Source organism: Camelina sativa, chromosome 7 (genome assembly GCF_030686135.1).
Source record: "Camelina sativa cultivar CO46 ecotype springtype chromosome 7, ASM3068613v1".
Lineage (NCBI taxonomy): Eukaryota > Viridiplantae > Streptophyta > Magnoliopsida > Brassicales > Brassicaceae > Camelina > Camelina sativa.
The window spans coordinates 9,147,235-9,160,386 of record NC_141886.1 but is presented as its reverse complement, the minus strand read 5'-3'; the positions used below and the strand labels follow the sequence as shown (position 1 = coordinate 9,160,386).

The 13,152-nt window shown below is 36.0% G+C and overlaps 3 protein-coding genes across 3 annotated transcripts; 1 reads left to right on the top strand and 2 right to left on the bottom strand.

Moving 5' to 3' along the window:
* The first annotated feature begins 5,736 nt into the window (after nucleotides 1-5,736).
* On the top strand, nucleotides 5,737-12,347 carry LOC147941087 (uncharacterized). The gene is made up of 12 exons (XM_087457309.1): nucleotides 5,737-7,455; nucleotides 7,561-7,707; nucleotides 7,791-8,886; nucleotides 9,011-9,297; nucleotides 9,380-9,536; nucleotides 9,632-9,765; nucleotides 9,864-10,133; nucleotides 10,237-10,298; nucleotides 10,435-10,538; nucleotides 10,679-11,239; nucleotides 11,329-11,805; nucleotides 11,901-12,347. The coding sequence occupies exons 1-3, from the start codon at nucleotides 7,198-7,200 to the stop codon at nucleotides 7,854-7,856; spliced, it is 471 nt and encodes a 156-aa protein (XP_087313435.1). The 5' UTR covers nucleotides 5,737-7,197; the 3' UTR covers nucleotides 7,857-8,886; nucleotides 9,011-9,297; nucleotides 9,380-9,536; nucleotides 9,632-9,765; nucleotides 9,864-10,133; nucleotides 10,237-10,298; nucleotides 10,435-10,538; nucleotides 10,679-11,239; nucleotides 11,329-11,805; nucleotides 11,901-12,347.
* LOC147941089 (uncharacterized) lies at nucleotides 6,051-6,911 on the bottom strand. Its single transcript, XM_087458379.1, has one exon. The coding sequence runs from the start codon at nucleotides 6,909-6,911 to the stop codon at nucleotides 6,051-6,053; it is 861 nt and encodes a 286-aa protein (XP_087314505.1).
* Nucleotides 7,874-11,821, bottom strand: LOC147941088 (uncharacterized). The gene is made up of 5 exons (XM_087458378.1): nucleotides 10,528-11,821; nucleotides 10,174-10,482; nucleotides 8,744-9,745; nucleotides 7,920-8,479; nucleotides 7,874-7,882 (listed from the first exon to the last, which is right to left on the bottom strand). The coding sequence occupies exons 1-5, from the start codon at nucleotides 11,819-11,821 to the stop codon at nucleotides 7,874-7,876; spliced, it is 3,174 nt and encodes a 1,057-aa protein (XP_087314504.1).
* Nucleotides 12,348-13,152: the final 805 nt, after the last annotated feature.

The window sequence follows — 13,152 nt, the reverse complement described above, 5'->3', positions numbered from 1 at the left end:
AATAGTCACTCATTTTAAATATATTATGATTTTTTTGGGTACTAAGTTTATTTATAATTATAAGGGTTATTGCCTCATTACTTTTTAATAGCACATAGATGAATATACAATTAGAACGTATACTCCTTTTCGGTTATTAATATTTCCATTTTTAATGAATAATGACACTAAATATTGAGACTAATTAGTTTACATACTTAGATATATATATATATAAATCACACATCATGATATCCCCTAATTTTTTGTCATATTTATATTTATTTATGAATATATATAAATCTATATTTATTAGAAATTAAGTTTCTTTTAATGAGTTGAAGATAATTCAGGGGTAATATAGTTCTTTCCCCTGTTTTAAAAATCCCCGGCTAGCACCGATTACGCCCCGTAAAATCGCTAGGCCCACTCTCTTCGCCTCGATTAATGACTAATCTCCGCCTAGTATCGAATATCCGATTATACTGTCTAATCCGATTAATTCCCGCTTAATTTCGTATATACCGATTATTTTTGGAGCCAAAATATAAATCAAATATGTATATTTTTCTTATTTAAACATTTAAATTAAGAGTTTATGATGTTTTACAATAACTAATGTACAAACTTTCAATTAAAATCATAAATTTTTTCTTAAAATTATGTTTTTATGTGTTTACCGTAATATTAAAGACAATACTATAACTTTCTATTTTATTTGATATTTTTCTTTTCACATAAACAGAATTATACATATATTTAGTACTATGTATTTTTAATTTACTATTAATTTAATAAAATAACCCTAAAACTAGTTCCCGATTAATCCCCGTTTAATCTCCGATTTTCTCGCTAGGCGCTAGGCCCACCCCGACTAGCGCCTAGCGATTTCTAAAACATGGGTTCTTTCTATAATCAATTACTAAGTAACAACCTGCACTATGTGCGGGATAAATGATTCAAATAAAATTATTATATATTTGGAATCTAAAGTGTCAAAATAATAATTTTACTAATATTGTTTTGTTTTATTCAAATTTGCATTTAATTATTTTGTGTAAAAATATGTTTCACTCGTGAAATGTAGAAAAAGTTTTGATAAAATGTTATTAGTTATGATAAAATGTTGTTAGTTATGGTAATCTGCTTTTTGTGTTTTTAAAAATTAAATTCATATATTTTATATTTTACATTATTATCTTGATTGATATGCCATTGATAAGACAATGTTATTCGAATATCAATTTTAACTAATCCTAATTTAAAAATACCATGAGAAAAATATATTAAAATGGTAAGTAATAATAAAAAAATTTAGTAGTGCTGAAAATTTATAGGAAGAAATGACTGTCTGAGATTTTAAAAAAATTCAATATCAGTTTAAGATCGTTGATCATCATTTATTATTAAATTATTAAAAATTCAATATCTTATTATTATGATTATTGCGGTAGTTATTTTTTGATAAATTTTTAAGTATATTTGAATAGTCATTAGAATTTAAATATGACACAGAATTTTTGTATTTTAAAAATTTAAATTGGTGAATAAATTTAAATTTTTTTACGAAATGTTATTTATTTTTAAGATTATTATGGTAATTAATTTTTACAATATATTTGAATAGTCATCAGATTTTTTTTAAATCGGAGAATAAGTTTTGCATTTTAAAATGTTGAATAAATGAATAAGTTTTTAATAGTTTGTGAATGTAGTTTAGTAATAGTTATAATTATATTTTTTTATGAAAATAATAAAAAAAATAATTAACTATATTTTATGGTTTTAATAGTTGATTAAGTGTTTTATTTTTTTAAATTAATAGAAATAAACATTACCATATATATTTTAATGACATATTTATAGAAATATTACTAAAATAAATATTTCCTAATATGTTTTAATGGCACATTTAATAAATCAAAAGGCTCGTTTTTGTAAATATGTTTATCTTGATATACGTAACTGCAATTAAATCTCCAAAATGCTCTGGCGACGACACATCAGTGTCTTCAATGAAATGTTTCTCTATTAATATATAGGGGATAATAACTATTGAAAGCTTGTTATTTAAATTATTATGGTAATAATACTAACATAAAAATAACATTTTGTTTTTATATGATTATGTTAATAATTTCTATGTTTAATAAGTTATATGTTCGTTATTTTATTAACTTTATATTAATTGATATGTTTTTATAGCCTAATTAGAATATTTTACTTATATTGATTTTAAGAAGTCAATATATATAACTTTTACTTGTATATTTGTAAGGAAATTTAAGTGAAATTTTCCTTAAAATAGTATGCAATTTTTTAATTAGTTTTAGTATGTGATATTTGAATGTGTGTGAGAAATGATTACATATCTAATTATTATTCAGTTAATTGTTTCTTTTATAAACATAATGGCATGTTAATGGAATTAAGTAGAAAATTTAAGAGTATTTTGCACAAAGCTCTCCAGTGGCGACACATCAACTTTTTCAATAGTGTGCTTCTCTATTAATATATAGGGAATTATATGTTAAATATTTTTAAATTTAGATTAATTAATTATATTTTTAATATAATATATCCTAGTAAAAATAATTATGATATATGATTTATATAATTATAGTAATTTAATTAATATTTACTAAAATAATATTAATATATAATTTAAACTTATGCATAATAGAACTTATTATATAGATAATTTTATTTTTATGATTTGTAGAAAAAATATATAATAAAACACAAAAACTATTTAATTAACTTTTAATATTTTTGAGGTTGCTTTATTATAAAACCAATAAAGAGATATTTGTTCTATTTGGGATACACATGAGAAGTTTTCGAAGGTTCTCAAAGTCTACCGTGGGATTCAATTTTCACAAAACGCGTTTTCTCTCTCGACCCTTCTCTCTCAAAAACCCTAGATCCCCAGTCGCCGCCAACTGAGTTTTGTTTGCCTCTCCGCCGTCCGGGGCTTCGCCGGCGGTGTGAGAGGGCTCTGCTCTCCTTCTTTGCTTTTATTATCAAGTTGTAGTAGTAGGGTGACTCGATCTCTTCCCCTCCGGATGTGCTGAGGAGTGGCTCAACTGTTGCGTCGTGATGGTGCGGCGGCTGACTCAACGGAGTGAGATCTCGGCTCGTTTTTCCTCTCCCGTGGCTGCTGATGGTGGTGGTTCGAAGCTGCTCTGGGCGGCCTTCTATGTAGCTTCAGGGTTCGGATCTGGGTCTTGGGCCGCGTCTCTTGCTACACCGAACCTCTATGCCGGACATCCTAGTTGTCCGGAGATTAATGGTTGAGTTGGGTTTTATTGAATCTACCGGTTATTGGAGAGGATTTTGTGTGCGTCGGTGGCCGAGATTTGAGGACATCCTTAAAGTCGCGTTCTTGAGAGCTTCCTCAATTTTCTGGTTTCAGTCCGGCTAAGAAGAGAGACAACAAGGAAGATGCGACGTGGCCAATTCGGAAATGCACCGTGAGGTGAAACTATGCTAATTTGTGCTCCAATTTCTTATCTTTAGTTGATTAGCATTCTGGATTTGCGAGATTAGTTCGGAGAAGCCTTTGCTCTTGCTGGTTTTGTTTCGCATCTCTTTGTCGGTCAGTCGGACGTATTGTCCGTTTTTGGTTTAGGACCGGAACAATGAAAACCGGAGATACCAAGCTTTTCTGATGTTGCGCCTCGGGGTGTTGATGCTATTGGGACAAGTTCTACTCTCCGATCATAAGGTTCTAATAGCTTGTATTTGAATTGTTCTTCAGTATAGGATTTGGTATTCTCTGTGTTAGTAGTTGTTTTTGTGTCATAGGGTTTATTTAGGTGGTTTAAGAGATGATTTCACACCGAGTCGTGGTGTGTTTTCTATCTCGTTGTGGTAGAAAAATGCTTTGTTTCTCGGTTAGGTAGCGTTGGATCCGCTAGTGATTCAGGGTGATACTAGATCGACTCATTGCATTTGGTCCAATTTTTTGGATTTTAGTGTTATGTTTTCTGATACTCACAAGGATTTGCCGAAAATGGAGAACATAGAATGACGATAACTGCAAAGGATAAGTGTAAAAGAAACAAGGATAAGGATGGGCGTGAATCAAAGGAACTATTATCTTTACCCATCAGCGAAAATGAGGTATTTATAGTTTGTAGATCCCAAATATTAGTTCGATTTTGGAGGTATTTATAGTTTGTAGACATTTGGACACAATAATTTTAAGTTATACGACTATAGAGTCTTATTTGTTTACTGCACACTAAGTGTTTGATTAAATGCTTATAGGAAACATTGGTTATATTAAATGCTTAAAACCACATTGGTTAACTCTATCCTTCAAAACACTTATTAATGCTTAAAACCACAAAAGATTCATGTAGGAGACATTGGTTATATTAATGCTTAAGACATAACTATTGACTGCAAAACAGAAGAGTTTTTCATCTAGTTGTAGTCTGAGTTGGGGGAGGGATTATATGGCCAAAACATGTGGTATAAGGTCCCTATTGAAGAGCATAAGGAAAGGGAGATTGTGTTATGCAAATAGGAGTTTTAAGATGTGTGATGCGGACAAATGGACATGAGTCATTAATGTATTTTTTGGGAAATCAATGGAGCATCCTAATAATATCGAAGCATTTGAGCCATGTGAAGAAGAGATCTGGGGTTTAGAGCAAGTATTTGATAGTTTAGAGGACTTCAAAGAAGCTTTATTAGCTTATGCATTACAGGAAGGTTGGAACATAAAGATAAGTAGATGGGGAAATACAAGTCAGCGGAGGTGTGTGGGACTAAACAACCATGTCCATGGTAAATCTAATGTTCTTATGAGGAGCATTGGAAAGTGGAAAGTGGAAAGTGAAGACTTTTGAAGAAAAACACAGCTGCTCAAAGGATAACTATTATAAGATATTGAAAGCTCATGTGATTTCCAAGATGTTTTTGGATGATTTGCAAGATGGGTAAGAAAATACACTTTTGAAATAGTACATGCTAGAATATACCCTTTTTCCTGCTTATTGCACATGCGCTAAGGGCTTGACTGGTTTAAATACAATGATTACGATTGTGGTTGCAGAAATTACAAAGCGCATGGTTGTGGTTTTAAGCATTAATAAGCGTTTTGAATGACAGAGTTAGCGGTTGAAAAACAGAAAAAAAATTAATATATAGAAATAAAAGAAATATTCGAAAATAATAACTAATCAATATTTATAGAATTCGTTTAAATTTGACATGTATTGTACAACATCCCATCGGCTAGAAAATTTTAGACAATGACTGAGAACCATTATAAATAAATTAATATACTTCCAACTACGAATGAGTAGGAAGCTTGATTCTTTAGATGTCTAAATTTAATAATTTTAATCGGTTCAGCCCGATGTTTTATTTGAGCAAATAAAAGCTTTTAAATGTTTCAATATTTATAATATTTTTAACTTAAAAAAAAATTAGTAATTTATTAAAAGTTTTTAGTTTTAAATTTTTATAAATTTTAAAAATATCATAAATTTTAAATTTTACAAAGTTTAAAATATAGTGAAACTTTTAAAAGGTTCAATGAATATAAATATTAAACTTTATAAAAAGTTTAAGTATCATTATTGGTTTGAGAAGTTTCAATACATGTGTATCTAAACCCGAGTAAATGGGTGAAAGTAACAATAAGTGAGTGCATGTGGTGGATATGTTGGTCTTCATGAATTGCACAAATCTTATGAGAAAATAAGTTATAATGTTGATCTTGGAGTTTGCTGAGAATAAGTTGTGTGTATTTTAAAACAGAAAGTAAATTGTGTGGTAGTTTAAAACAAAAAGGTTCTGAATAATTATTCACTGGAAAAAAAGAGGAATCAGACAAAGAAGAGGAAGAATAAGAGTATAACGAAAAAACAGACGGTAAAAATAACAATGACAACTATCATGTAAAATTGACAATGACAATGATTCGAAAGAATATAAAAAGTAAATGAAAATTTCACAAAGACATCAGTGGTTGTGTAACCAATTGAATATGAAAAAACAAAATAAGTTCATGATTCTTTTTTTTTTTTTTGGTCAAACACTTGCTTTTTCATTCATTAAACCGGGTTCATTACAGATAAAGCGTTTTTTGCAAGGGCATCTGCCCGATGGTTGAACTCCCTAGGGATAAATTTGAAAAAACACAGACTAAGTTGAGAGGATAGAGAGAGGATATCATGAAGAATCCCATGGAGTTCCTTTGATTGGATCTCCCGATTAAGAGCTTTGACAAGGTTCAGCGAGTCAGAAGCGAAGATGATGTTGGTGAAAACCGATTCAATGGCCACTCTTACTGATGTCAGAGTTGCTAAAGCTTCAGCCATCAACGGTGAGGACACAAACGGAGTCGACGACTCCCCCTCCAAAATCAAGGTGTCGTTTGGGTCCTTGAAAACCCATCCGAAACCTGCGTGGCTGTCCACTCGCCAGACTGCATCCGAATAGGCCACAAAGGCAGATCCCCGATTTGGGAAACTCGGGGGGTCGCGTCTCTGGACTGGTTTGATCATGGATTTCGATTGGGCCTCTTGCCATTCTCGACAACGTACAATCACCATTAATAGGGTTTCCGTAGGGGTTTGGGGGTCTTTGTTAAAAATCTTTTGATTTCGTGTCGTCCAAATCGACCATAGTATCCATGGTGCGAGGGGACCCAGAGTTATGCCCGTAGGTGGGAGGCTTGTCAGCTTTCCCGAGATGGTGATGCCCGATTTGATTGTACTAACTTCCTGTGTCCTGAGTGTGGTGGACAGTGGAGCCATATGCCATAAACGTTCAGCAAAAGGGCAGTGAAAGAACAAATGAATAGTCATCTCTTCGGCTCCACAGTGAGGGCATACCACGTTTGCATCGATCTGTTTCTGTTGTAGCTTTGCTCCCACTGGGAGTGCCTCTTGAGCCAGTTTCCAAAGGAACATTTTGATCTTTGGTGAGCATCTTAATTGCCAAATGGAAGAGAGCCAGTTAAAATCGGTTGCTGGAGGTGGTGGTAGAGGGTTGTCTCCTCTTTCGCTCAGTTGAAGTGCCTCATAGTATCCCGATTTTGCCGTGTATATACCAGTCGTGGTTGGTAGCCAAGCCCATTTATCTAGTGCCCCTGTTGTACTTGGCCTCAGTTTTAGGATATCATGCTCGTAGGCAGGTAGGATTTCTCTTAATAAGGGTACATTCCAATCACCCGAGTCCGGGAGAATAAGGTCCGCAATGCACAGTGAACTTGAAGCTTCTGTTGGAGGGCCCATTGGACACACCGACTTGGTTAAAGATAACCAGGGGCTGTACCAGATTGGTGTATCCTTACCATTTCCGATAAGCCGGCCTAGTCTTTTCTTCAGTAGGTCTCGACCGATACATATGCCCCTCCAACCATGTGATGCATTTGCAGACATAGGGCAGTCTAACATGGAGGAAGACTTACAATATTTTCCAATCAGCACTTTGGCCAGGAGACACTCTGGATTTGTAAGTAGTCTCCAACCGAGTTTTGCTAGTAGTGCATCATTGAAATTCTTAATCTCTCTGAAACCCAAACCACCCTGTTTAAACGATCTTGTCATTCTCCTCCAGGATATCCAGCACATCTTCTTCCTACCGGAGTTTGAGTCCCACCAGAATCTGGTGAGTGCAGACTGGATTCTTTTGCAGAGGGCGTTAGGAAGTTTGAAGCAAGTCATAGTGTATGTGGGCATAGAAGAGAGGACCGATTTGAGTAAGGTAAGCTTCCCAGCCGCAGATAGGAATCTTGAGGACCAGCTGATTGCTCTTTGTTTGATGCGATCTACAATTTGTGTGAACAGATCCTTCTTTTTCCTTCCAAAGAGCTCAGGAAGGCCCATGTATTTACCTTGACCACCCTCTTTTGAGATAGATAGATCTCTTTTTACCCTTTCTTTGGTCGCAGCACTGGTATTCTTAGCAAAGGTGACTGATGATTTCTCTGTATTAATCTTCTGACCTGATGCATCTTCATACTTTTGCAGTATTTGTTTAAGTTTCAAGCAACTTTTATGGTCAGCTCTACAGAAGAACATAGTATCATCAGCGAATAATAAATGATTAACTCGAGGACTAGCTTTTGCCACTCTGATACCAGGAAGACTTCCTTGTTCCTGAGCCTTGTTGCATAGACTAGATAGCACTTCACTACATAGGATGAAGACGTAAGGAGAAAGCGGGTCTCCCTGTCTGATGCCTCTTGTTGGTACTACCGATCCTAAAGCCTGGCCATTTATGAGGTAAGAATACGACACAGAGGTAATACACTGCATGGTCCACTGGATCCAAATCTTGTGAAAACCCATTCTCTCCAGCACTGCCTCAATAAAATCCCATTCTAACCTGTCGTAAGCTTTGCTCATGTCAGTTTTAACTGCCATGGACACCCTTACTTTTGCATTTGAAGTTTTCAGGTAATGTAGGGTCTCATGTGTGATCAGGACATTGTCGGATATTGCTCTGTGGGGCACAAATGCCGATTGATTTTCGGAGATACATTTCTGCAGAATAGGTTGTAATCGCTTGGTTAAGATTTTGGAGATGATCTTGTAGTATACTGAGCATTGTGCGATAGGTCTATAGTCTGAAACCCTTTGTGGGCTTGGAATCTTGGGAATGAGCCTAACATGTGTGTGATTTATTTGCGGAGGTAAAACACCAGATACAAAGAAGGCTTGAATTTCCGCAATGATTTCAGTCCCCACTGTGTTCCAATTGGATTGGAAGAAACTTGCTGAGAAGCCATCTGGCCCTGGGGCTTTATCCGGGTTAATGTCAAAGCAGGCTCTGTGAATTTCCTCTGCAGTTGGGATAATCGTCAGTTTTTCATTATCTTGTGAGGATATGCACGGGTTTAGGGCTTCCAGTACGACTGATCTCCTGTCACCTTCCTGTGAGGTAAAAATTTGTTGGAAATACTCTGTTATAGCCGGTACTATCTCTTTTTCCTCAAACACCGGGGCTCCTGCCGCTGATTCCATGACAAAAATATTGTTAATAGCTCTCCGACCTTTTGTTGCAGCATTGAAGTATCCGGTGTTTTTATCTCCCAAGGTTAGCCAGAGCTGTCGACTACGTTGCTGCCAGAAGGCTTCTTCTTGCTTATACGCATTGAGTAGTTTCATGTTGATGAGGGAGATTTCTTCTTGGTTGTCTATATCAGACTTCATACATATTTCTAACTTCTCTCTTAGCACGTTAATCTCCTTTTGGCTGTTTTCATGTTGGGCCTTACTCCAGGTGATTATAGCATGGCGACAGGCGCTTATACGTTCATTAACAGATCCTGCAGGAATAGAGGCCCAAGCAGTGAGTATTATATTATGCACATCCACATTCTCTTTTAACCTCCTATCGTATCTAAATAAGCTTTTCCTTCTTTTTTTGATAGGGTTAAACGACGTTACCAGAGGACAGTGGTCTGAGCCTTCAAATCTCAAATATTCACTACGACCCGAGGGAAATTCAACAACCCATTCACTGTTTGACATGGCTCTGTCTAGTCGGCATCGGACCATATGAGTATGTATTTTACCCCTCCAGGACAGGTAACAGCCAGTGTGTTTTAAATCATATAAATCACAAGAAGACATAAATGACCTCAAAGTAGTAAATGATCCTTCTGTTCTTTGTGGTCCACCAGCCTTTTCAGTATCATTTATTATATCATTGAAGTCACCGGTGAGAAACCAAGGACCGCTTCTGCTGGTATCTAGCTCTTGGATCTGATTCCAAATGAGTTCACGCTTTGTGCTGTCTGGTTCTCCATAAACAAAGGTAGAGAAAAACACTTTTCCTTTTGATGAGATCTTTGTATCAATATAGTTTGGACACGATTGAAGTATTTAAATGTCTATGCTTGTTTTCCAAAACAGGGCAAGGCCCCCAGCTGTGGTTGGTGAAGGAGGGACTAGAAAGGACGAGGAATAACCCATCCAATCTAGGTGTTGGAGGACAAACTTTGTCGAGTTGCGAGTCTCCATGAGGAATAATACATCAGGGGAAATCTTCTTCTTGATATCCCTTAACCTCTGGCCTGTTATGGGATTCCTCAACCCATAACAGTTCCAGCTCAAGACCCTTAAGGAAGAGGAGTTGGCAGATTTGGAAAATCCATTATTCGTTTCTTGCTTGTCGGGAACAAGGTAATTTTGGGTCCAGTCTGTTTTGAGGTCTTTTGTTTACCAGTCCTTGATGGTCCGGCTTCAGTCGAAGATACTTTGTTTCGTGACTCTTTATCTTTTGCAGCTCCTCCCAAGGTATTAGACCTTCCCACTTGAGGCTTTGGATTTTTCTTTGGTGAACCAATGGTAAGGTTTCGTTTCTGTGATTTTGCTCCCAGTAAAGTGTTATTTGCTTTTGGTGCACCTTTTGATGATGGTGGTCGACCTCTATTTTTCTTTTGGTTCTCCACCTCATGGGTGATTGGTCTTGGTAAATCCTCAGGAAGGGTTCCACTTGGAGTAAAAGAACCAATTGTTGGGGAAGGTAAACCTTAGGGTGCATCAGGGACTGGTTCTGTAGATGCCGCTAGAATACAGTCTGATGTGGTAGCCATCATATTCCTACTCTCACCATGGATCACTCGCATTTTTCTTGCAGCACTTTCAGTTTGGTCAACACAAGACGTATACTGGATTGTGACTTCTCTGAGATCATTTAAAATTTGTTCTCTTGACATTGTTTGCAGTGGAGGTGGGGTAGTTGGGTCTGGACTAGTGGCTGTCCTCTCCAGAGGGGGACGACGGGCTCTGGACGAAACGGACGTTTCTTGGCTGGGCAGAGCAGGGGATACAGTCTTTGCTCTCCATTCCAAATTTTGACGTCTGAGGTGGTTTTCATTTCCGCGGTGTGACCAGTTTAGGCGACTATCTCTTTGAGAGGATCTGGTTTGTTGGTCTGAGCCTCGCCCAGGAGATCTACGATGGGAGATCATTGGGTGGTTATTCGATCTAGTTTCCACTTGAGAGTAGTCTCGATCCTCCAGGTTTACTGCTTTCCTCTTTATGTGATTATAGGAATGCTCAGGATACTTTCTCGGTTCTGGTGCCCTTGTCCTCTCTTTTGGTGCAGTGAAATTGTCCTGAGGGGCATAGTAGTTTCTGGAGATAGACTGAGAGGCCGTTGGTTCAGGTTGCCGTTGAGTGGTGTGATACGTCTCTTTTTGGTTAGCTAGCCCCGGACAGTTTTTAACTTCATGGGTGAGACGGAAGCAGTGTGTGCAGTGGTTTTTAAGATTTTTGTAGTCCAGGTATACTACTGCTTCTTTTCCATTAGCAAATTCGACGACCGTTTCTTTTGTTAGGGGTTGTAGTCCGTTGATTAGGACTTTTACCTTAGCCGTTGCAGGTGTGATCTCCAGATCCACGAATTCTCCCAACTCTTCTGCAATTGTTTGTAGCATCTCTGGTTGCCAGAAGTGTTTCGGGAGCCCTTGTAGTTCGATCCAGAAAGGTATCATAGCTGGGAAAGTCTCGGAGATTATTGGTTCCCACTTTTGTAGTATAACCATCCATTGGTCGAAGAAGTAAGGTCTGTTGTCCAAGACCTTTTGCATGTCCTCTTCATACTCAAAGGTGAATTGAAAGCAACCTTTCCCAAGATCTGCGCCCGTGGCTGAGCCCCTTAGATTCCAACGGTTTGATAGGAAGGGAAACAACGACCATAGACGTTGAGCAGACGGGTTTGTGAGTCTTCCCATGAGAGTAAGGGCATTTGCTTCAACAAGCTCTGTTGTATCGAGGTCTGGTGCTCGGATACGTTTACGTGGGGGTGGAGAGTAGCCATGCTCTATACCTTTTCCTTTGAGGTGGTAAGGTATGTTTCTGTCCATTTTGTTAGATAGGTTTGAAACACTGCGGGTTTGTCTACACACGTAGGGTTTGAGCACTAAAGTTTTGTGGATTTATCAGGGTTCAAAACGGTTTTCAAGGGTTTGCAAGGGTTATAGAAGGTAAAACAAGGTTAAGGAGAGTAATAGGGAAACGAGATGTACCAATAGTGTTACTGCAGATCGAGGACGTCCAGCTTGAAGATGCAGATTAGGGAGGTTTGGGGAGTTGAGTTGCTGGACTCTTCAACCAGATTCCCAGAATTCAAAAGGTTGGTTCAGTGCTTTTCGGTGGTTGAGATCTGGATAATAGGAAGTAGCATTCTTTTACCAGCGTTCTTGGGAAGAGGGCCTGGGAGCGTTTTTGATAGTCTCTACTCTTTAATTGCATAATCCCCATAATAAGTTCATGTTTCTTTTTATCAAATTTGATTCTTAAATATTATTGATTTTTTTTTTAGTTATGTATTGGAAATAAAACTATTACATTAATAGTAGTTTAAAGTTTATATAAAATAATATTTTACAACTATCATCAATTGTATATAATTCCATCTAAACTATTAATGTAATAATTTGATGGAATTATATAGAATTGATACGTTCTTTATTACAATACACAGTTGTTTAAACAAACAGACAGTTCTTTAAACAAACACCAGCGTAGGTTCAAATTTGTTAGATTATAACAACCAAACAGTTCTTTAAACTCTCTTATTTTTAATACGTTATCAATACGTTTTAAACCTAACTATCTAATTGAAATAAAAAATCTTCGACCAACCTAACCCTTCCATCGAGATGAGAGACCATCGCTCCCGACTTTGTTTAGTTACGTTTTCGATGACATCTTCTTTCCGATTCTCTTTATCACCGTTGTTAAGATAAGTATTATTTACCATTACATAACTTCGATTGATTGGTTGATAATCAAAGAAATCAATCGATTCATACTTTATTAATTTATATTATTTAACATTCAATATGATGATATATGGAGTGTCCATTATTGACTTATGTATCACGTTGATCTGAGTAATATATTACTAGGTATAACAGCATGCTGATTTTTTTTAATTGTAATAATTTATTTTGTTATTATGTTATTTATTAGTTTTTAAAATTTAAGTTATTAAACGGAACTGATATAGATTTTTTTTTTTGATTAAATATTTGATAAATAAAAAACAATCCTGGTAAAAATTGTAGTTGTAGATTTTATTAAGTTAGATTTTAAAATTTTAGCTGTTCAATTTTTAATAATATTTTTTTTCAAGTACAAATTAGTTTAGATTCAAATATATTTTATTTACTTTTGTAGATTTTATTTAATT